Source organism: Bacillus rossius, chromosome 7 (assembly GCF_032445375.1).
Source record: "Bacillus rossius redtenbacheri isolate Brsri chromosome 7, Brsri_v3, whole genome shotgun sequence".
In the NCBI taxonomy this organism is placed as follows: domain Eukaryota; kingdom Metazoa; phylum Arthropoda; class Insecta; order Phasmatodea; family Bacillidae; genus Bacillus; species Bacillus rossius.
Window position 1 is genome coordinate 20,596,962 of NC_086335.1, and position 23,137 is coordinate 20,620,098.

A 23,137-nucleotide genomic window follows, 5' to 3' on the forward strand; every position below is an offset into this window, starting at 1 on the left:
TGTAAATATATACCACAGAACTAGATACATGTGATTTTTTTTTCAACTCGCTGGCTCTTCAAATGAGTGCGAAAAGGATTCGCGGACTGAAACAGCAGATCACTAGTGAGGATTCCTCATCGACGAGGTGCCTTGCGGACGCTGCCGCATGTGGTCGACCGCCACGACAAATCTCTGGACGAGTTGTCCAGCTAGAGAGCATGTGGAACGAATAACTCTTCGTGCTTGCTGGTGAGAACACGCCCAGGTCTCAAGTCCTGCAGTAGACTGACCAATCAAGGGCTGGAGCGAAGAAGTCGCAGGCTCGGAGTCCAGGTGACTGAGACGACATGGGGAGAGGGACCACACTGCACCTCGAGTACGGCAGGCTGCCAGGGAACACCACGACCAGAACACGCTAACGAACCACTCAGTCACTGGTCCAGGTCTCAAGTCCTGCAGCAGGATGACCAAACGAGGGCTGGAGCGAAGAAGTCGCAGGCCCGGGGTCCAGGTGACGGAGACGACATGGGGAGAGGGACCACACCGCACCTCGAGTACGGCAGGCTGCCAGGGAACACCACGACCAGAACACGCTAACGAACCACTCAGCCACTGGTCCAGGTCTCAAGTCCTGCAGCAGGCTGACCAAACGAGGGCTGGAGCGAAGAAGTCGCAGACCCGGGGTCCAGGTGACGGAGACGACATGGGGAGAGGGACCACACCGCACCTCGAGTACGGCAGGCTGCCAGGGAACACCACGACCAGAACACGCTAACGAACCACTCAGCCACTGGTCCAGGTCTCAAGTCCTGCAGCAGGCTGACCAAACGAGGGCTGGAGCGAAGAAGTCGCAGGCCCGGGGTCCAGGTGACGGAGACGACATGGGGAGAGGGACCACACCGCACCTCGAGTACGGCAGGCTGCCAGGGAACACCACGACCAGAACACGCTAACGAACCACTCAGCCACTGGTCCAGGTCTTAAGTCCTGCAGCAGGCTGACCAAACGAGGGCTGGAGCGAAGAAGTCGCAGGCCCGGGGTCCAGGTGACGGAGACGACATGGGGAGAGGGACCACACCGCACCTCGAGTACGGCAGGCTGCCAGGGAACACCACGACCAGAACACGCTAACGAACCACTCAGCCACTGGTCCAGGTCTCAAGTCCTGCAGCAGGCTGACCAAACGAGGGCTGGAGCGAAGAAGTCGCAGGCCCGGGGTCCAGGTGACGGAGACGACATGGGGAGAGGGACCACACCGCACCCCGAGTACGGCAGGCTGCCAGGGAACACCACGACCAGAACACGCTAACGAACCACTCAGCCACTGGTCCAGGTCTCAAGTCCTGCAGCAGGCTGACCAAACGAGGGCTGGAGCGAAGAAGTCGCAGACCCGGGGTCCAGGTGACGGAGACGACATGGGGAGAGGGACCACACCGCACATCGAGTACGGCAGGCTGCCAGGGAACACCACGACCAGAACACGCTAACGAACCACTCAGCCACTGGTCCAGGTCTCAAGTCCTGCAGCAGGCTGACCAAACGAGGGCTGGAGCGAAGAAGTCGCAGGCCCGGGGTCCAGGTGACGGAGACGACATGGGGAGAGGGACCACACCGCACCTCGAGTACGGCAGGCTGCCAGGGAACACCACGACCAGAACACGCTAACGAACGACTCAGCCACTGGTCCAGGTCTCAAGTCCTGCAGCAGGCTGACCAAACGAGGGCTGGAGCGAAGAAGTCGCAGGCCCGTGGTCCAGGTGATGGAGACGACATGGGGAGAGAGACCATACCGCACCTCGAGTACGGCAGGCTGCCAGGGAACACCACGACCAGAACACGCTAACGAACGACTCAGCCACTGGTCCAGGTCTCAAGTCCTGCAGCAGGCTGACCAAACGAGGGCTGGAGCGAAGAAGTCGCAGGCCCGGGGTCCAGGTGACGGAGACGACATGGGGAGAGAGCCCACACCGCACCTCGAGTACGGCAGGCTGCCAGGGAACACCACGACCAGAACACGCTAACGAACCACTCAGCCACTGGTCCAGGTCTCAAGTCCTGCAGCAGGCTGACCAAACGAGGGCTGGAGCGAAGAAGTCGCAGGCCCGGGGTCCAGGTGACGGAGACGACATGGGGAGAGGGACCACACCGCACCTCGAGTACGGCAGGCTGCCAGGGAACACCACGACCAGAACACGCTAACGAACCACTCAGCCACTGGTCCAGGTCTCAAGTCCTGCAGCAGGCTGACCAAACAAGGGCTGGAGCGAAGAAGTCGCAGGCCCGGGGTCCAGGTGACGGAGACGACATGGGGATAGGGACCACACCGCACCTCGAGTACGGCAGGCTGCCAGGGAACACCACGGCCAGAACACGCTAACGAACCACTCAGCCACTGGTCCAGGTCTCAAGTCCTGCAGCAGGCTGACCAAACGAGGGCTGGAGCGAAGAAGTCGCAGGCCCGGGGTCCAGGTGACGGAGACGACATGGGGAGAGGGACCACACCGCACCTCGAGTACGGCAGGCTGCCGGGGAACACCACGACCAGAACAGGCTAACGAACCACTCAGCCACTGGTCCAGGTCTCAAGTCCTGCAGCAGGCTGACCAAACGAGGGCTGGAGCGAAGAAGTCGCAGGCCCGGGGTCCAGGTGACGGAGACGACATGGGGAGAGGGACCACACCGCACCTCGAGTACGGCAGGCTGCCAGGGAACACCACGGCCAGAACACGCTAACGAACCACTCAGCCACTGGTCCAGGTCTCAAGTCCTGCAGCAGGCTGACCAAACGAGGGCTGGAGCGAAGAAGTCGCAGGCCCGGGGTCCAGGTGACGGAGACGACATGGGGAGAGGGACCACACCGCACCTCGAGTACGGCAGGCTGCCGGGGAACACCACGACCAGAACAGGCTAACGAACCACTCAGCCACTGGTCCAGGTCTCAAGTCCTGCAGCAGGCTGACCAAACGAGGGCTGGAGCGAAGAAGTCGCAGGCCCGGGGTCCAGGTGACGGAGACGACATGGGGAGAGAGACCACACCGCACCTCGAGTACGGCAGGCTGCCGGGGAACACCACGACCAACGCTCTGAAGAACGCAAGTAAAACTTCCTTCACCAGCACAGCACTCGGTGGCGAGTAACTTAAAGTTCAAAAGTTATTTCTGGACTCGCCTTAGAGTCAACATGTGCGCATGCTGGAGTTAAAGTACAACTTATATTTTTTTTATATTTCAAGTATGATTTCAAGATTCATAATAAACAAATGTTTTATGTTGGTTTAGTAATGCATGTTGATAATTTATAAAATACATTTATAATAGGTATAGATTAATCTTTTATTTGGCTATTAAAAAGGTGTCATTCAGTTTTGCTTAAAGCGAGCTGTGCCCAATTGTAATTGTTTTATTTTAACCACATATACAAGAGGAATTTAAGTAGTGTGCCCTTTGCAACACCGTGATACATAGTGAGAATGTTAGATTTGTAAATAGTAATTGTCTTGAGGATTGTAGTGCAGACAGACAATATAAGGCGTGGCACACATGCTGCCACCCAGGTGTCGACGAGGGGAGCGGAGCGCTGGTACGCACCCAGGGACGACTCACGCGTCCCCAGCACAGAGGCCAGCCGGGGCCGCTCCTCCTCCAGCACCACCTCGGCGGCGCGGCTGTAGAGGCGGTAGAGCTGCGCCTCGCAGCGTAACTGCAGCTTGCCCGCCTGGAAGCTGGAGCCCTGGACCTCCAGCTCCAGCCAGACCGTGGTCACCTCGCGCTCGCCTGAATCTCCCGTGCGCACCTTGGAGCGCGCCAGCCGGCTCTCCTTCGCCTGCCAACACAGCAGACCCTTCCCTTAACTCGGCTGTATTTCTCATGCTAGTGCAGTGTGACTGCAGCCTTCCCGCCTGGAAGCTGAAGCCCTGGATTTTCAGCTCCAGGCAGGCTATTGCCACTTCGTGCTGTGCTGTCAATTAACATTTTTTGGCACAATTTTGAATTTGAATTTTTAACCATAATTTTTACCAGAATTTTGCAGCTAAAACTTCAACTTTTTTCACTCTCTCTACACCCTTTGTCAGGCCAATCTCCCCAATCCATTCCCAGTCCTAGATCTGATTGTGCCGAGTCTTTGCGAGTCAACCAGTGTATCATTTTATCTCCGCTTTGGATGCACGCCCGTCGTCTGTAATTCTCCTCCGAACCATGATCAAGATAGCTTACCCCTGAATTTTCCCAAGGGGCCCGTTTTTTTTGGAGCTCTCCTGAAGCAAGCACCTAGAGGCACACTCGCGAGTCGTTTTACCCAACGTATCAGCATGTCTTGTGCCTCTGTAGAGCTTAATTTCCCACCATTGTGCAGTTTCCAACCCCCCCTTTTTCCAGTCTTTCCAAGGAACCCTGACCAGAGCACTGACCGGCCATTAACCCAGGCTGAAGCTCAAGGGCAGACATCAGTCTTCGAAAGTACCGCCTCTGCAGTCTCGTGACGGATTTGCAAGTTATTTTCCCTGGTTGTTTGAAAGCCTGCTAAACGCCTGCCCCCTGGTGCTTCATGCCACAAGCAGTGCCCCGTAATTCATTTCCAAGCTACCAGAGTGCTGCACTAGTCTCCTCCATAAGCTTCATGCTTTCGAAGTCGCCTCGTGCGAGATATGCATTAGTCGATTTCTTCTTGGTTCGACCACTCAGTATGTCGCACTGCGATCGGCCCCTAACATCAACGTCGAGATATCAAAGTCAGTATTTCTTGACTACCTCGGATCATAGGCCAGCCAACAGCAAGACTTCAGTCGGTTATCGTACGAAAATGTAGTCGGCTAGTCAACGAATGTTGTCCCTAATCTCTTTCTTAACCAGTAGTTAGTCAGTCTGTGTGCATAGTAGAAATTTGTTATACTTTGCTAAATTCCTCATTATCTTAATTTATGGAAACGTCCGCGGCAACCGCGCGTGTTCGGCGCTTGTCTTCGCCTCGAATCCTGGAGGGCTACCTTCCGGAGCGTTTGAAGCCACTCCCTGTTTGGTGAGTTTTTACCAACCTTTTTATTCCCCGACCATCACCGTTTTTGGTGGGAATTTTTGTCAACTTACCGACTGTCTGTGAACCAGTTCTGACCATGTTGTATTTGGGCTTGTTCACAGACAGGATTCAAGAGCCTGGAGCGGGCATGACGACCACATCCCCGCTCCCTTCCTCGGGGACCAAGGATGGCTAAGGCGTCCTGGTAGCCTGTAATACGTCACCTTCGGGCAGATAACTTCACATCTCCATGCTTCCAAATTTTCAGTGGTGTATACAGCATGGCAATTAGATTACTGCGTTGAAGAGACTAGAACATCCGAAACTATTACTTATGGTACTTCAATAACTATAAGCACTAAAATTTAAAAAATCTTTGATTGTTTATTTTAACCTTTGATTGTTTCTCATTCAGTTTAACTATGCCGAAGGAAACATAACAGAAATATTCTAATTAGGGCCGGCCCATACTTCTAATGTTATAGTTTTAATATATTTGCCAACCCATATAGACAATGTTATAATTTTAAGATATTTGGCAAAGCCTATAAGTAAGTTAAGTTACTTTTTAACCTGTTGGCTGAGATCATGTTTTGTTCGTTGATGTTTACTCAATTAAAAGTAAAATAAATATAGAGGCACAGACATTTAGAGAAATCGCATTTTTTTTTTTTTTTTTTTTGCATTTGAAACTAAAAGATCCACCAGTCTCCCAAAGTTATTTTGAGGGGACATTTACGTTGCACCAGTGAAGAAGAGTGTGTGTGTGTCAGTGCCTGCCAGCCTGCCTCTCATCTGGGCACCAGCCGGCTCTTCTTCGCCTGCCGACAACACAATAATCACTCCCGTCACTCGGTTTTATTGTTTTTGCTAGGGCAGCGCACCTGCAGCTTGCCCGCCTGGAATCTGGAGCCCTGGACTTCCAGCTCCAGCCAAGCCGTGGTCACCTTGTGCCCACACGCTACTTATGTCCACACCTTGGAGCATACCAGCGGGTTCTCCTTTGTCCGCCGACAACGCAGTTTACACTCCTCGTCAATCGGAAGTAGTGTTACCTATTGCTAGTGCAGTGCAATTACAGGTTATGTACTTTCCCATTGAGATAAACCTGGCCATACAATTTCTAGTTGTGTTAAGAAGTTACAGAATAATATGTGCAATGAGAAATAGACGTATCTGCAGCCACAAGGTGGACACGCTTGCCGCCGAAAACCAAACAGGACTAATTTATTGAAAATTCGAAAAACGACTAAGTCTGAAAGCAGCGAGGCAACAGTATATATGTCCTTCAACGGCGTCACCTGTGCATGCGTGGAGGCACCACTACAAACATGAAAAAGTGACGTTGACAACGGAGGATTGGAGGGAGGTAAGGGAAGGATAGCGGCATGCGCCCGATTTATTCTAGCTGGAAACGTCCGCTGAGGTCTCATCACTGCACACTGCCCAACACACCCACAAGGTTCCAGCGTTACCTGTCCGATCATGTTCTTTAAGTTGATAAATAATTTCAATAAACCGTCAAAAACATTCTATAGAAATAAAGTTATTAATAACTACACAGCTACACATTAAAAGATTTTTTTGTGAGGGAAAAAGAGACGATACGTGAAAAAATATGTTATAAACATTAAATTAACCAACTAAAATATATAATTAAATGCATATATTATATTTTCATGTCTAATTGCATATATGTTATCGGAAAGTTTTGCTAAATCACTTTCCATCTCATATATTTGGTGACAAAGTAAGCAACAAACATTATATACAAAAATGTAAAAGAAAAGGTCCGCAAGAATTGCCTAAAGAACAAAAATTATTTTAAGAAACTCTACAATTTGTTACATAAGAATTAAAAATATAAATCTAGTTTAAAAATTCTTTAAGTGGAAATAAATTAAAGCACTAATATATAATATATTTATTCAATGATACAAGTGCAATCAAATAATATTTAAATTTTACATTTTCATTAAGCCCTCAGATACACCACTTTTTCATTAGACCGTGATTAATTTCAAATTTTTGTAATATAATAAGTTTAGATATTCATCAAAACCTATTTTTTTTTGTTCTTAAAAATAAAATAAAAATATTTCACAAAATTTCACAAAGTCGTTGAGCTGTCTAAAATTTCCAGCTCAAGTTATGGATATATAATACCCTAGAGCCTAATTTTACATGCAAAATAAGCAAATTACATTTGACCAAAACCTTTTTCATTGCATTTCTTTGGCTTAGAGAGCATTTCAGTTACAAATCTACTTAGTAACTAAAGATAATTTTTAACAATTTTTTGTCAATTAATTAGAATTTAAATACTAAAAGTTAAATTAAATAAATGAAAGATGTCTAAAAAATTTTGTATGTGATTTTCACCTTATATCACTAAATTCGTTACAGTATGTCAAAAAAAACACTTAATATCCTAAATATTATTTAATTCTTTCATTTAACCTCAAGAGACTGATAGCTACTCAGAACCATACATCTCATCGGTTTTCAGAACTCTTTTAGTCTCCATATATAATAAAACAATAACTGATTATTTTTTATGAAGAAAATAATTAATTAACTGTACCACTCTGTGTCAATAACAAACTTTTGATTGGTTTAAATAAAAAGTGACTAGAGAACCATGCATGGCGCTAAAAAGCTTGCCAGAGGGTGTATGAATCTAAAATTGCTCGTATCATAACTGTTGTTAATTTTGTTAATTTATGGATATACTTATTTCTGTGGCATTCATTAACCATGCGTAAAATGTCCTTTTTATTTCGCATGGTTAAGCACAAGATTATATGATACAGGAATGTCTAAAATAATAATGTATTCAAACAATTGAATTTAATTGGATGCTGAAATTTTTCAGAATCACGTTTAGGGTAAAATATCCCTTATCCCTTTAAAACGAATGGCATCGAGGACCCTGAGCCGAAACAGCCACAAACCTAAAATTTTAAATTTTTAAAATGAGTCAGAAAACTTTTATGACTTACCGTAGTGTTTATATACTAGTGCCAGTGGTTTCACCGTATCTGTTATTTTACAGATGTTACAGTTATGTAGGTAGTAAGAAGCAGATTATTTATTTCCAATAATTTTCCTGATTTATACTTATTTAATGTCTTCCAACGTGTAGAAAATTTGTTTTAGTGTTACATATTAGAGTTACGTAACCTTATACTATCATCACTGACTAACCATGTGACACTAAAATCGAACACAAAATTACTTTATCACAGTATCATTAAAAAAAATACTTTGGGTTTCAAAATTTATTGTAGGTAGATTTCAAATAAATACTACCTATTGTAGTCGTTACCATGGTGAGATTTTCGTAAAATATTTACAAAGTTTTTCGTTTCTTTGTCAATAGACCCCAAAACCATCGTCAAAGCAAAAGTTTATATATATAACACAAGTTTGTGGACACGTATCTGTCGCAATTTTTCACAAATAACTTTCAAATTTATACATAAAATCTTTTAGTGTAAACTCTCGGTCGAGTTCGTTAATGGTAAATATCCGAACAAAGGGGTAGAAATGGGGAAACTTTTTTTTTTGAAAAACAGAAAAACCACTTTAACTCCCATAATATGGAAAATATCACATCCGTTTATAACGTATTATAGCTCGTAGGAATAATAATAATAATAATAAAATATTTTGTCTGAATAAGTTTTTGGTACGCCAAACCATGCACGGAGTCAAAAAAACAGGGTTGGAGGACAAGAAAAAATCATAACTTCTTTCATAAGAAAAACATCGAATTGTTGCAAATATTTTATTAATCATATAATTTTTATCCAAAAATTCTGTTTGAAACTATTTTAGATTGGATGCAAGGAGTTGAAAAAATTATGGGTTGAATTAAAACATATTCATAACGCCCTTAGTAGGTATACTAACAAATACGTTCGAATTGTTTGTAAATCTTACAATTTTAATCTAAAAATTTCCTTTTTTACAAATTTTATAAGACAACCCATTGCTGCAAGGGTTAAAAAATGTTAATTGGAAATTTAAAAAACAAGTACTACAATCCGTACCTTTTGCACTATTAGGTAAATCCTTCCTTTTTATTGTAAAACCTAAACATATTTTCTACAACTTTCGCCCTTTACTGTAAGGGATGGAAATAACAGGGTTTGAAAAACAAAAATATTCATAACTCCCTTAATATGCACACTATTAAAACTGTTTGAATTGTTTGTAAACTGTATAAACATTATCTAAAACTTTCTTCTGAAATAATATTTTATGGGATAAACATTACTGCAAGGGGTGGAAACAAGGTTTAAAAGTAAAAATTAGTTATTATTTTTTTAATAGATATGCTATTTTTTGCCGTTATAATTTAGTGTATGAATTCTAAAGTTCATATTAAACTTTGGCAGGAAACTATTTTTGATTAAACGAATTATTACCGTAAAATCATGGAATGAAAATTTAAAAAAAAAATTGAAAACTTTCTTATTAACAAATTGGTTTGCAGTTATTTTAAACATTCTTAACATTATCTTAAAACTTGGTGCAAAGCAAATTTTTATACGACCACGTTATTAGTGCAAGGGATGAAAGATAGTATTTTAATGTCAAAAAAATTAAATAATTACCTTAGTTGGCATATAATATGAAATTCCTTCTAAGTTATTCAATGCTGCGTTCTAAATTAATCAATGATGGATACATTGAGTTAAAAATAATCGTAATATTTTCGCTGCATTGAAAATAAGAAAAAAATTTAATCGATCATTTTGGTATATCGGAGAACAGGAAAAAGTAAATTAAGTTCTTAAAATTTTCCAGAAGTTTATAGAAGTTTCTGGTATATTTCCAGAATAAATATGTACTTTGAAATCTACCTACGCCTGAAGGCTGTGCCGAAAGGGATTTTTTATTTATTTTAAGTTATAGATTAAGTGTAAACTTTAATCCTTGGAGTTACATCAAACGCCACAAGAAAAAAAATTAATACAATATATTTATATTTTAGTAAAACATTTATTTAAATTGTACGTTTCATATTGAGTTCTGAATTGGAAATTAAATATGCTAACGATTATTATGTATCAGCTCTGTTATTTCGTAACTGAATAGACACACACAAATAAAGAAAGAGCCAGAGAAATAAGAGACAGCAGTCATAAACAACTAAGATTCACTCAAAGCATGTTGCACCTCTGTGTTCAGGTATGCCTCGCAATTCCCCAGAGCATCCGTCGGAGTTTGCAACAGAAGCCACGATTGTGTTCCTGTGTTAGTCAGTGAAAGGTTTCACACACAAACGCGAGCAATTTGAGATATTATAATTACACAGCATCGGGTCCTGAAAGAAACGGAAATCTTTTCGTGGGAAGCCCCTACCTTCTGCACCATCCCCACGGGACTCTAGTCCTAGTCTTGTTTGCTAATGAGGCCGCGCGACCACGGCAGGGGCATAATACTAATCAAGAAAGTAATTACTTTTTGATTGCCGCCAAGTTTCTTCTCTGCAGCTCCCCCGTCGCAGTAACGGACCCCCAAGTCGCTTAAGCACCCTTGAGTCGAAGTCCCCGCCATGGTCTATCATCATCCCGTCCTTTTCTTCTCTCGCCCGGCTGAAACCTTCCTTGATACTTCGGCCGCGGGGCATTCATTCGTTTCAATCCTGGGAGTGCCATCCCTTTCAATTGTGCAAACATAATGTCCCCTCGTTCCTCCTCAGACACCACGAGCCCCGACATTCTCCCCACCTTTCCTTCCTTTCTTCCTCTCTTCTTTTCTTCCTCGCGTCGTCCCTGATTCTCACCTCTCCTCGCGCTCTTGATGCACGGCGTGCGCGCGGAAAAACTGGACCGGAAAGAGACTTATTTGGAGATACGACAGACTTGAAACCAGCGTGACTTCGAGAGTCAGTTGCAGTCTGGCGAAAACTTAGAGCCGTCTTGATCAAGTTCCGAGTTTTGAGGTCAATCACAAGTGACTGCATAAATAAGCACACTTGATTTTCAAATTAAATTAAAAACTAGATTGATGTGTGGAATATTCTTCCTCGACTTTATGCAATTGACATTTTTCTCGGATTCACACTTCGGAGAGGCATAAATAATCGAGTCAAAATTAAGTGTCACGTAGACATTGAGATCATGAGAGATGATGAAGGGTGGCGAAATGAAAATGGAGCACTGACGGAATGAAGAAGTGGGGGAAACGGGAGTATACGCAGAATCCCTAATGGTTAACGGCAATGTCCGCTCTGTTTCAACCACCATTCACTACCCGAAAACATCCAAAACTTTCTGTGGAAACAGACAAAATAGTCTATGCACTGGGAAGCTCAGCTTTGTTACGTCAATACTGCGTAGTTAAATTTTAAGAGATTTAACAATTGGAAGTAGAGATAAATTAAAAAGGTTTTCTGATAATCTTTCTTACGTTACGAACATGTTAATATATAAATATTTTGTTTTATTTAATATACGTATACTGTCTAGTCGTAGGTGTTCCGAAAAAAGGTTAAGCAAATTTATCTAAAAAGGAAAAAAAAAATCTAACTTTGAAAATTTAAGTTTATTATATTTATAAATAATAACTAATATTTAGCTACCATAATAATGTAATGTAAACAAATAATTATATATAATTTAAAGTAGTAAGTGGAAATCTCTAAAGGACCTTTAGCAATGTTCTAAGCTTACCAATTATATTATTTCACTAAAAGAGTATTAAAATCACAAAAAATATGCATGCAATAAATAAAAATAATAACTTTAAAATTTTAAATACAGATGTTTGGTATTTCTTTATGTTAATGCAAACATGTTCTTCGATGGCTATGACCTATTAGCATCAAGATTTGGGGTTACATCTTTTTTCCGAATGACTTAAGTTTTTACGAAATGAAAGGATCGGAATTTTTCAATCTGGGAACTATCGTAATCTTTAATCTTCCTAATAATACTAGCAGTGTTAAATACATTTTTTGTTATAATTCTAATCATAGACATAACAAATAAAGGATATATATTTTCCCACTGAATTTAAAGCTTGTATTATTTATTCGTGAATTATATCATGGTGAAATCACATGCTTATATAAATAAAAGTTACATTAACAACATGGTGTTATGGTCCTTGTATTACAATTACTTACTATGGATGGAAAGTAATGTAAGTAAATTAAAATTTAGGACTACCAAACTGTAGTGAAAGCTTGAAGCAAGACAAGTGTCATGATATCCCCAGTTGCAGAATGTTAGGTAGTATGGATGCAAATAAGACCCTCTTAATGGAGAGTATGTGTGTTTCGTGTCAAGGGGGAAGGGAATGGGAGGCAACAACACAACAGGTAGCCATTCTGTCCCCATTTGGAAACGCTCCAAGGTGGGGTGGAGAACTGAAGGTGGGGGGGGGGATGAAGTTGGTTGTTGCATTAATAGTTGAGCAGCGTGCTCCGATACAAGTGGTGGGAGGGGCGAGAAGGTTCGTCGAGATGGGTGTCTTGGGAGAGGCGAAGCGCCCACCAGCTCCGGGTCCCCGGCACTTAGCGACCGCCTCCCGCGGCGCCGAGTAGGCCACCCGCGCACCTGCTGGTCCCGAAATCACCCGATACTCCTACTTACACGCTCAGTGGCGTGCGCCATCGGGAGGACGTGAATAATTGAAGCGAGGGGCGACGTTCTCCGTCTGAGAAACACTGGCGACTAGACTCCGTCCGAGGGAGCTGAGCTCCATCGGGATGCGGTTACGACCGAATAAGCTTTCGTTGAAGGAGCCAGCGAAGCACCGCCATTCTATCGCCAGTCAAAATGCAGTAAATATCTTACTGTGGTTCACGTTATAGAGATCCCTTCGCAATAATAACTTAAAGATCTTTGTTTGCGAATCATGTATAGCTACTCAAGACTAAAATATTGGTACGAAAACATTTTATTCAATCGTGAAAAGTTTTGTGCATCTAACATTTACGTAAAATTAATGATAACTAATGAAGTCATTGGCCATATAATAAGTTACTATAAGAACTTGGTGTTTTGTATATTTCTTATTGAGTTTTTTTTTTCAAAAATAAATACATTTTAACTTGAAGTTCATTTCTCAGTTAAAGTTTATGGTTTTTATAAAGCTCCATCATGGCTTCGTAGATTGTTCAAAATATATGTTTTATAGTTATCGCTTATAAAAATTGCCACATTAACTGCTAATTAGTTTAAAACTTTTAAGACTCTAAAAAACTATTTTTCATTGTCAAAAGCAATTCAATGATTAGAGTAAACAAGCAAAACACTTATTTTATATTTTAACGTGGTATTGCGAAGTATGCCGGGTACAGCTAGTTTAATATTTTTGAATAGATTATGAAAATAATTAGAGTTGCTGTAAACAGTCAAAAAGCCAGTTATAATATTTTTTTCTGCTCCCATAAAAGATGAAATCCGTTTTTTTTTTTAATCAAAACAGAACCTGTAAGGTTTGGTATTCTGTTTGATAATTGTGTGATGAACATTTATGTTTATAACAAAAAAATTCTATACATTTAATAAACTTTAAAAGTTTTATTGTGTGTAGCCTTTCTGTTAATACTTTCCTTAAAAATTTATCTCGCTAGTTTCTGAATATTTCTTCATCCCACATCTCTTTTACACATTTGTTTAGTGGGTGAAAATTCTATTTCACATTAAAAAAAAAACATTTCTTAAGAAGCAAAATAAAATATATGTTTTAAGCTACCAATCCTAAATAAAAAAAGTGATATTTTGAGACGACAGAGATATATTTATTACTTAAAGCCTCATGCATATTTTGAGGAAAGTGAGGCGCTTTGAAAACATTGTCATGTTAAGGAATATTTTAGCACTTAATTTTATATTCCTACAGACATACAAGGATAATTAAATTCACAGTAAAATAAGTTTACATGCTACAAAATAATACACATATGGTATGCGTTTCATATTATTGTTAATTACTGATAAGAACAAAGAAATTCATTCCAGAACTGAAGCGTTTAAAAGGACTTATTTTTGAATCACAGTCATCTGCGACTTGTTATGTAACTGTGGGTGACAAGGACTTGTTTTGAAACTCAAGTTGTTTTGAGCTTTAAGTCGACGAGGACTTGTTTTGCAACTGTTTTCAACGATAGCTTGTTGTTGAACCGCGATCAACAGTGGCACGACTAGCTTGGTTAAATTGGAAGTCGCGTGTTGGTACTTTCGCCCAGCGCCGAATTAGTTTTGGCTGTGAAGATCTCTGGTTGGCGATCCAAAATTGAAAACGTAGAGAGAGACTTTATGGACACAATATTTAATTCATCACTTTTTGCAGAAAATGGCGCCGCGTTAACTTTTTTTAACGGGTTAGTAGTAAAATCATATAGTATTTTTGACGTGACAACGTCTAATAAATCGATGAACGCCGGCTGCACGCACGAAAAAGTGTCACGTAACGCATATTGTTCCACTACGGATGTCCCACTACGGATGTGTCCTGTTATGGTCATTGTACGCATGCGTGGCATCTCTCTTACACTCGATTGGAACAACCATCGATTTGACTTTTCAATCATATTTTCGTCGTTTGAATTATTAATATTATGTAATTTAAAAATTGTCCACCGATTTTCAGCACAATCGGTACGGTTATTTAACAGTAATGTAAATTATTCAAATACGTTTTTAACGAACAATGGTGTTTTACAGTTACACATAATAATTCAAATTACACCCGGGATCTTTTGCACATTGTTTTAAAAAATATTGTAACACATTATAAATAAGTTTGGTGTACTTGGGATGCGTATTTGTTTTAAAAACGTGTTATATAAATGAAATAATATTATTTCCTTACCGTGAACAAAATGTTTATAAATTTATATATATATGACATCTGAAACTATTACTTTTAATATGCCCTCGTGGGCAAGCGGTTAGCATCGCTCACTACCAATCTGAAAGTTGACAGATCGAATCCCCGCCGCCGCTATTCTTTCATTTTTGTACTTTTAAAAATAAATACGGCGCAAGCGACACTACAAAAGTAATAAACATATTTGAATTAATGACTGAAAGTAAATGTAAATTTATCAATTAAATTGTCGATTTCATTTCACTCCATAAAAAATAGTGATAATTCAATAAAAATGATTCAATTTTATTCATAAAAATATGCAAAAATTTCATCAATGTTTTGTTATGACGTTGTCACGGTAAACTATCGTCCGTAAACCGACTTGACAGACAACCATTTTTTTTGTGAACTAAGCACTTGGCGTGATAAAATCTTAAATGGTTTTAGTCTTTTTCCGTAGCCAGTTAGAAATGGAATTTGATTTTACCTTTAAAACTTACACAGTGTTTCGTAAACCAAGCCACTTATAAAATAAATACAAGCATGTAATTTTTTTAACCTTTCCTGGAGTAGATATGAAATTTTCAAGTTTGCACATTTTCTTGACATTTTAAGTAATTTCGTAATTGTAATTGCTCTGCGAGTGGATTCTCGAGATTAAAATATGGGAAGATCATTTATATTTTTTCAAAAAATTTAATTATTGACCAACTAATAAACTGAAGTTTTTGTAAATTACTTGGCTTAAAATATTTATTTTAATTTTTCTTTTACATTTTATGTCTTTATTTTATGTGTGTTCAAGAATGTAACGTCACTATTTAATAGTTAATTTAGTGTAATTTCTTTAACGGCACATAAAATACATTTAGGAGTGCTTTTTCTTTAGAAATTCGTGTTTATTTACAACATTAACTTGATTTATAAATTTTCGGTGTATTTTATTTGGTAAAGTTAATTATAATTTATATTATATCTTGAATTAGGAATAAATATAAACAATCAACCATAAAGGTTACTTCATTTATGTGTTACTTTCTCACGATAGTATTTTTCACCCCTTTTTTTAACGTTATATTTTCAGGATTTAATGAGTGTTCGTAAATATTTAAGGGAACTTAAACGTTTATTCTGGAACAAATTCTGAAACATGTTTTTGTAGAATCCCTTTTATAATTAATATATTACCATGATAAAAATTATGAAACTGTTGAATGTTTTACATGTACTGTTATTTCAAACAACAACATTAGTAATTTTGTGTATTTTCTGACAGGTTTTGGTATTTTAAGTTATATCAGAATGTTTATCTCCCCATATAACTAGCTCCTGAATTCCTCCTTTATTTAATATTTTAGATTTATTTTAGACGATGGTAATTGTAAATTCGTTGATTTTTTAAATAACACATCTCCTACAGGAGATCTTCAGAAAGCGGGTGAGACCACCCTAACAAATATTTCATGAGGGTGACACATTTTATGACCATTTTTACTATCAGCAAATGTATGATTTTTAGCAATAAATATATTACTAATTACAAATTATATTTCAAACAAATTTTTTATTATAGTCGAGTATTTTATGGGTGGGCTAATTTTTATGTGCACGAAACCACTAAGATTCATATGAAGAAGTTTTGTTGCGAGAGGCAAGACGCATGGCGTGTTTATTTCTGTTGCGGTAGAGTTGAACGGTGAAGGGAAAGGGGGGGGCAGGTCAGGGCGCAGCGAGGTGTGAATCAGCGGAGCGAACTGCGGGGTCACCCAAGCAGCCGCGGAGACAGCACCTCGCTGGCGACGGACGCCTGTAATTGGCCCGCGCCCCGGGGAAAAGGGAACATCCCGCGACAGCCATTCCGCCGTCAGTGGGCGCGCGGCGCGGAAGAGCGGGAATAAAAGAATGCTCTCACAGCCGGCGGGGCGGGGAGAGAGGCGGGCAGAAACAAAACCGCGCGCGACACAGGAACCGGCGCGGCACAGATAAAACAAAACAGCGACGGCGAACAAAAGAGACGAGCGAGCTAATTAAAATTTCATAAAGGCTCCATCTTTTTTTTTTTTGGTGGTTATAAAGAGTTGGTAGCTGACGTTTCCATCCTTGTGTCCCCCCCCCCTTTTTTTTTTTCGGAAAAAAATTGTTCCATTCACCCACAGGAGAGGACCAACGCAGCCTTGGATGTCCACCGCTAGACTAGGCCGTCCAGATAGCTCGTCCCTGGCTCGCGAGGAAATGCACTGTTAAAAAATTTTACCGTTAATTTACAATGAAAAAGTTTACGGACGATAGGTTAACGTGACAACGTCATAACAAAACATTGATGAACTGATTGCATACTTTATGAATAAAATTAAATCATTTTTATTTTAATAATAAAAGAATAAATACTTGAAATTAAACTAGTAATCAGATTTTTAAAATGCAAGAATAATTAATCTTTATTGCCGAAATTGTTGTTGTAATAAGCAATGAAAACCACATTAACTTTTCACTTCACTTTATAAACAGTCGAGTGGAAGAGAGATAGATGCGGCGCAAGCGTACAATGAGCGTAACGGGACACAGCGTAACGGAACAATGTGCGTAACGGGACACCTTTTCGTGCTTGCGGCCGGCGTTCATCGATTTATTAGACGTTGTCACGTCAAAAAAAGTTACAAATTATTCAGAAATTTTGGTAAATTAACGGATATATTGGTAATTTTAGTAGTAACTAGTTTTCTTATTTTTAACAGGAATTCACAAAAATAATAATATTGGTAAAATAACCAAACATTCAAAAAAACCTGTCCACAGCCAACACACTCTTCTTCTTCCCACGTACCTTTTTACACTGACTTCATTTGAACACAAAACTCAAAGGTTGTAATTCATTATATTTTATAAAAGACCCCGTCATTTAAAATGATGAAGTGCTCTTTGTTTATGGGCTTATGTCAATTCCAGGTCATTATTTTATATTTAAATTCCACACGGTAAAACTTGCTGACTTTTTGAGTAGCTGAACTTTAACAAATTGAAATAAATAAATGCTTTATATTATTACATAATTAGCTGGCAAAGTAGAATTTAAGCACTTTCGTGAAGTATGGATATGAAGAATGAAATGCAATATAAAACTAGAACTCTTTAATTTTGAAATCAATTTACTGACTCCATTATTATATGGTTTAGTTTAAAAACAAATACTTCTTCATTTTACCTGACTTTTTAAAATATTCAGAATTATTATGTTATTCAAAGGCTGAATAAAATTTATTAAATGTTTCTAAAAGATTAAAAACCATGCTACGCAGTAGACAATAGCATTGCCTTTAAAACCCAAAATTCTCAGTTATTTATACAATACGGCACAAAACTGTTAAAAATGTAATGTTGCCAGCCAATTATGCAAAACTTATGACCAGTACTTATATTTTTTTGAATATTATCTAATCAAAATTCTACAGGTTTGCACGTGTTTAACGTAAATATAAAAAAAAAATGACCTGGAAAGGTACGTACCCCCTTATATGAAGTGCTATCTTCGTGGAAAAGGCCATACATTTAATTGTAATTTCTGACAGTGTGGATCTCAAACCACTGGGTGTATGCGCTGCTGTCGCTTATCACTAGAGACCTGAAAAATTCGCGGATTAATTTCGTGTTATGCTAAAATTCAAATAATTATACATTTGGGCTGCTTCTGCCATTGGTTCACTGATAATCTGGAGGACTGAGGGCCAATTAGAGACCCTCACTCATAGAAGTGTCGAATCACAGGCCACCCAAACTAGACGACTCACAAGTCAGCAGCCAATGAACAGTTGGCATTTGCCCGAGTTGTAGAGGATATCGGAGTCTATCCTGAAGGTCATTGAACCCGGGAATTTTTCCGGTCTCTACTCATCACGCATATCCGCGGTAGTTAGTCCTCCTGTACGCGGCTGTTCATTCGCCGGGGAAAATGAGCAAGAGATCTCTTACGTAACAATCGTGGTATCAGTTTTGATTTAATGGTTTGTGTCAGGTTCCTGTTTCAAATCTGACAGTTCTTAAATATAGGTGCAAATGGTCTTGGTATCCTAATACCGTTCTAGTAGTATATAAAAGGGGCTCATGCGCCTGGAGACTGAGTGAGGATTCGGATGGGGTCAATGACCGACCAACCTCTGGCGTCACGGCGGCCATCTTGGATTTAAAATGACACAAAATTCCTTAAAATTCCTAATAATCTCCCTATTTCGAGGGGGAAATCCTGTATTAAGGAAAATTTTCCGTTTTATATCCCAAAAAAAAACTGGAAAGGCCAAAATTCCTCAGGGAGGGGTAATTTTCCTCAGAGCGTGGCAGTATTCCTGTGAAAAGGGGCAAAATTTCTCAGAAGCCCTTTCAGAGGTCATGGTATTGGCCTTGACCGTAAACTTGAAATACTTTAATTTTTGACCCAGATTCCTAAAAAATTGCCAAAAATAAAAAAAAAAGTTTACTTCAAATATTTAGTTATTATAATCCATCCCGCTCCTAGGGTTGATTTTCGGCGAGAGAACTATTAAACTAAATGATTTATAGTAGGTATTTAGTTAAATGTAAATCTGGCAATAATATTATTATCATAATAAAAATATTGTTTTTTTTTCATTTTCAAAGGAAATGTTTTTGAACTAAAAAAACACAGTAAGAAAAATATATCAGAATAGCTAGAATGTAGTTTGTGTCCGTGCTTTCTTTACTGCAACTGCAATGTTTTAATATTGAGCTACTTCAATCGATATGCAGTTCAAAATAATTGAGACATTTTAGTAGTTTTGTTACCACAATATTATCTTCAATGCATTATTATATCACATAAACACTAACAAGTTAAAGAAATTAAAACGTTAAAAGTTAAAACGTTTCATAAATGTTATAGTTTAGCTCACAATTATATTTGTTATATTATTAAAATAATTATTTGTCCCTTATTTAATGTATGCAAGTAACCCACAATATCTAAAAAAACATTTTGGTTTTTCTTACAGTGCCAGCAGCATTTTTTTACAGTCAGAGGGACAGAACAGTAGATATAAGAAAAAATTCAGGAAGAAAAACATTCTTTCGAACTCGATTTGTTTCACCCGGGAGCTAAGCGGATATGTAAATCGGAAAGATATGTTTTCTTCTCCGTTGGAGAACAAGGCTTATCGATAGTGTGGGGAGTAAAAACAGCTTCAAAAGACGGGATCAGACAGAGTGCCAGAAAAATTGTAGTTACAAACCAAAAGAGCGACAGGAAGAATAAAACTAGAGAGAAAGTAAAATATGATAGGTGTTTCCAAAGAAAAATAGATTTTTGCATGTATAAACGTTTTCTAAATGAATCTACAAGAACACATAAGGTAAAACGTAGCAGAAAAAAAATAATATTTTCGTTAACATGCTAACAGAGCATGCAGGGTGTGCTGGAGATTGTTCAGCCTCTTCCAACCCACACGAACGTATAACGAAAAAATTGGTTGTCTGTAAAGTCGGTTTACGGACGATAGTTTAACGTGAAAACGTCATAACAAAACATTATTGAATTGATTGCATACTTTATTGAATAAAATTGAATAATTTTTATTGAACTACCACTATTTTGTATGGATACAAAAAAGGAGTGAAATGAAATATACAATTTAATTGATAAATTTACTTTTATTTGCACTCATTAATTCAAATATGTTTATAACTTTAACGAAGAGATTATTTAACTATAACTTTTATACATGTTTGCTATTTAACTTCTTCCAATCTGTGTTATTCTGTTAAGGATAGGACGATGATAGGAAAAGTATGAAACGAATGGGAGTGTTTCAAGTTTAATGTGCCTCGAAAAAGTCAAATCGATAGTTGTTCTAATCGAGTGGAAGAAAGATAGATGCGGCGCAAGCGTACAATGAGCGTAACGGGACACAGCGTAACGGGACAATGTGTGTAACGGGACACTTTTTCGTGCGTGCAGCCGGCGTTGATCGATTTATTAGACGTTGTCACGTCAAAAAAAATTTGCAGGAGGAATGATTTCATTTGCAGTAGTCTTCCAGACAGCTTCCCCTCCTAGTGCCAGTGTATTCATCGGCGAGTGCGTCAGAGCGACTTATGCATCTAAGGCGAGGTTTTGAACAATAAAAGCACAGAATGCATGAGAGCAGTGTTAGAACGTCAGTTTCCAAGCTGATGTGCTAAAATATTATAGCTTAACTATAAAGAGAAAAAAGTATGTAACGCAAAGCAATAGACTTACTTAAAAATGTTCAATAAAGTAAATTTTAAAACGTTCCTGGTAGACACTTTTAAACAAAAAAAAAGTATAAACTGAAGTTCTTTAGCCAAGCTATAATAAATCAAATGACATCGCTCTACCGACATACCCAATAACTTATTGTTTCTACAACAGCGATAAGTAAAATGATCAAGTTGAAATGCATTTATTTGGATCTTCATCACCTCGCTTTAGTCACAGTTTTTCTCACATTATCAAATAAAATTTTTTACATCCCTGATATTACAGAATAAAATATTTTTTTAAATTAAAACATAAATATTAAAACATACATACAATGCATTTATTTAAGACATACAGTGGAATTAATTATATAGTATTACTTTTAACGTAAGTTGTTAATTCAGAAAGCGGCTATTTTGTTTCATATGTTACAAGTTTTCATTTAAAATTTAAAATTATTTAAGTATTTTTGTTGTTTATTGATATCTTCTTAAATTTCTGGTCCATTGTCCATATACTTTTAAAATGAATTTACGGGAATCATCATCTAGTACTTTTTACGATTTCTGAGATTTGTACAGGTGGTAGAACCGTGTTTACACATTTCCGTTTCAATCGACTTCCGTTCCATTTACGAAATTACTTACCAAATGCTGTGTGCTGAGAGCTAAGATGTTCAGAGATCAATAAGAATATCATGTTAAATTTCAAGTGACTGTCAAATATACGTGTTTGTTTAGAGATCACTGTAGTAGAATAATGTATAAAAACATTTCATTTTATTACCCTTCAAGCTGCACATGATATTGTGCAGATACGAAGTTCATTATTCATTGTATTAACTTCCCTTCTGAGAATACAGTCTCCAGTGGTAGCATCCAGCCGGCTACATCGCTTCGCACGGCCCGCTTGAATTACCTTTCAACGAAGAATATTATTAAGTTGGCTGCCGTGTATAAGCTATGAGTGCTTGCACGTGTGTAAAAAATGTTGTTAGTAGACATTGTTATAAAGCCATGGTATTCTCTTATAATTAATGATGTATATATAATTATATTATTTATTGGCTTATTTACTTAGATATTTATTTTTAATATTTGTTAAATATATATTATACATGTCACATATTACATTCCTTGATTATCCTACAGAAAAATAATACATTAAAATGTTTTTTGAAAATATATTTATTTGTATGTGCCTGGATTAGTTTTACAAATCATATTTGACCCTCGAAATGAGTGAATTTAGCCATCACTACACTATTCAAAACTAATAACTCTTTAATGAGCCCTCGGGTGTCTAAACCGAGAAATGTGAATCCCTGGAAGGCAAGACAGCCAGAGTGCCGTCAATTGATCCGGGAAGTTGTCCTCTGCGACTGGCCAATGGAGACGAGCGCGCATTTATTTCTTCTCGAGGACTTCTCCACCAGCCGGAGCCGGAAAAAAGGACGTCCGGCGACTTCAAGCTTGTTATTCTTCTCCCTGGGCGCAAATCTGTGCATTCCTCGGTGCATTCCGAAATTTCACTTGACTCCCTCTCTGTCCACCACTCCCTCCCAACCCTCTCTCGTAGCCATCCACCCCATGACAGGTTCCTCGCTCATTTATACTGGCCGCCTGGATGAATCCTTATTCAGGCGGGAAGACGCCGCCAGTTATTCTCGTCGCGCGTGACGTCACATCCGGCCCGCTCCCTCAGGGCAGGAAGCGCTCCACAATCCCACAGAACTCTCTCTCTCTCTCTCACTCTCTCTCACTCTCTCTCTCGCACACAGACGCGTGTCGCGGCCGGGCTCGTCCATCTTCATCGCCGGGCGCGCTGTCCCCGGGAAACCACGGCTGCCAACTTCGGCAACTCGGCCGCTGCGTCACGCCGACCGCCAGGCCGGTGCCAAAAACCCCTCCCCCCCCCCCCTCCGCAGACACCCATCGGCTCGCGGGGATCCGAGCCCCGGATGTAAATCAGTCCCCGCGCGCGCTTTCCCGGAATCAGTTAATCTCCTAATTCGTTAAGACGTCGACGTAACTGTCTCCGTGCATCTTAACACCTCCTGCTTCTTCTTCTCTTGGTTTT

General features: G+C 39.5%; 1 protein-coding gene across 1 annotated transcript in view; it reads right to left on the reverse strand.

Annotated features, from left to right (window-relative positions):
• LOC134534412 (uncharacterized) overlaps window positions 1-23,137 on the reverse strand; it is a 288,355-nt gene that overhangs the window by 46,856 nt on the left and 218,362 nt on the right. The window contains exon 5 of the mRNA XM_063372876.1: window positions 3,570-3,804. Within this exon, the coding sequence (XP_063228946.1) occupies window positions 3,570-3,804 (235 nt within the window). The remainder of the gene's footprint in view (window positions 1-3,569; window positions 3,805-23,137) is intronic.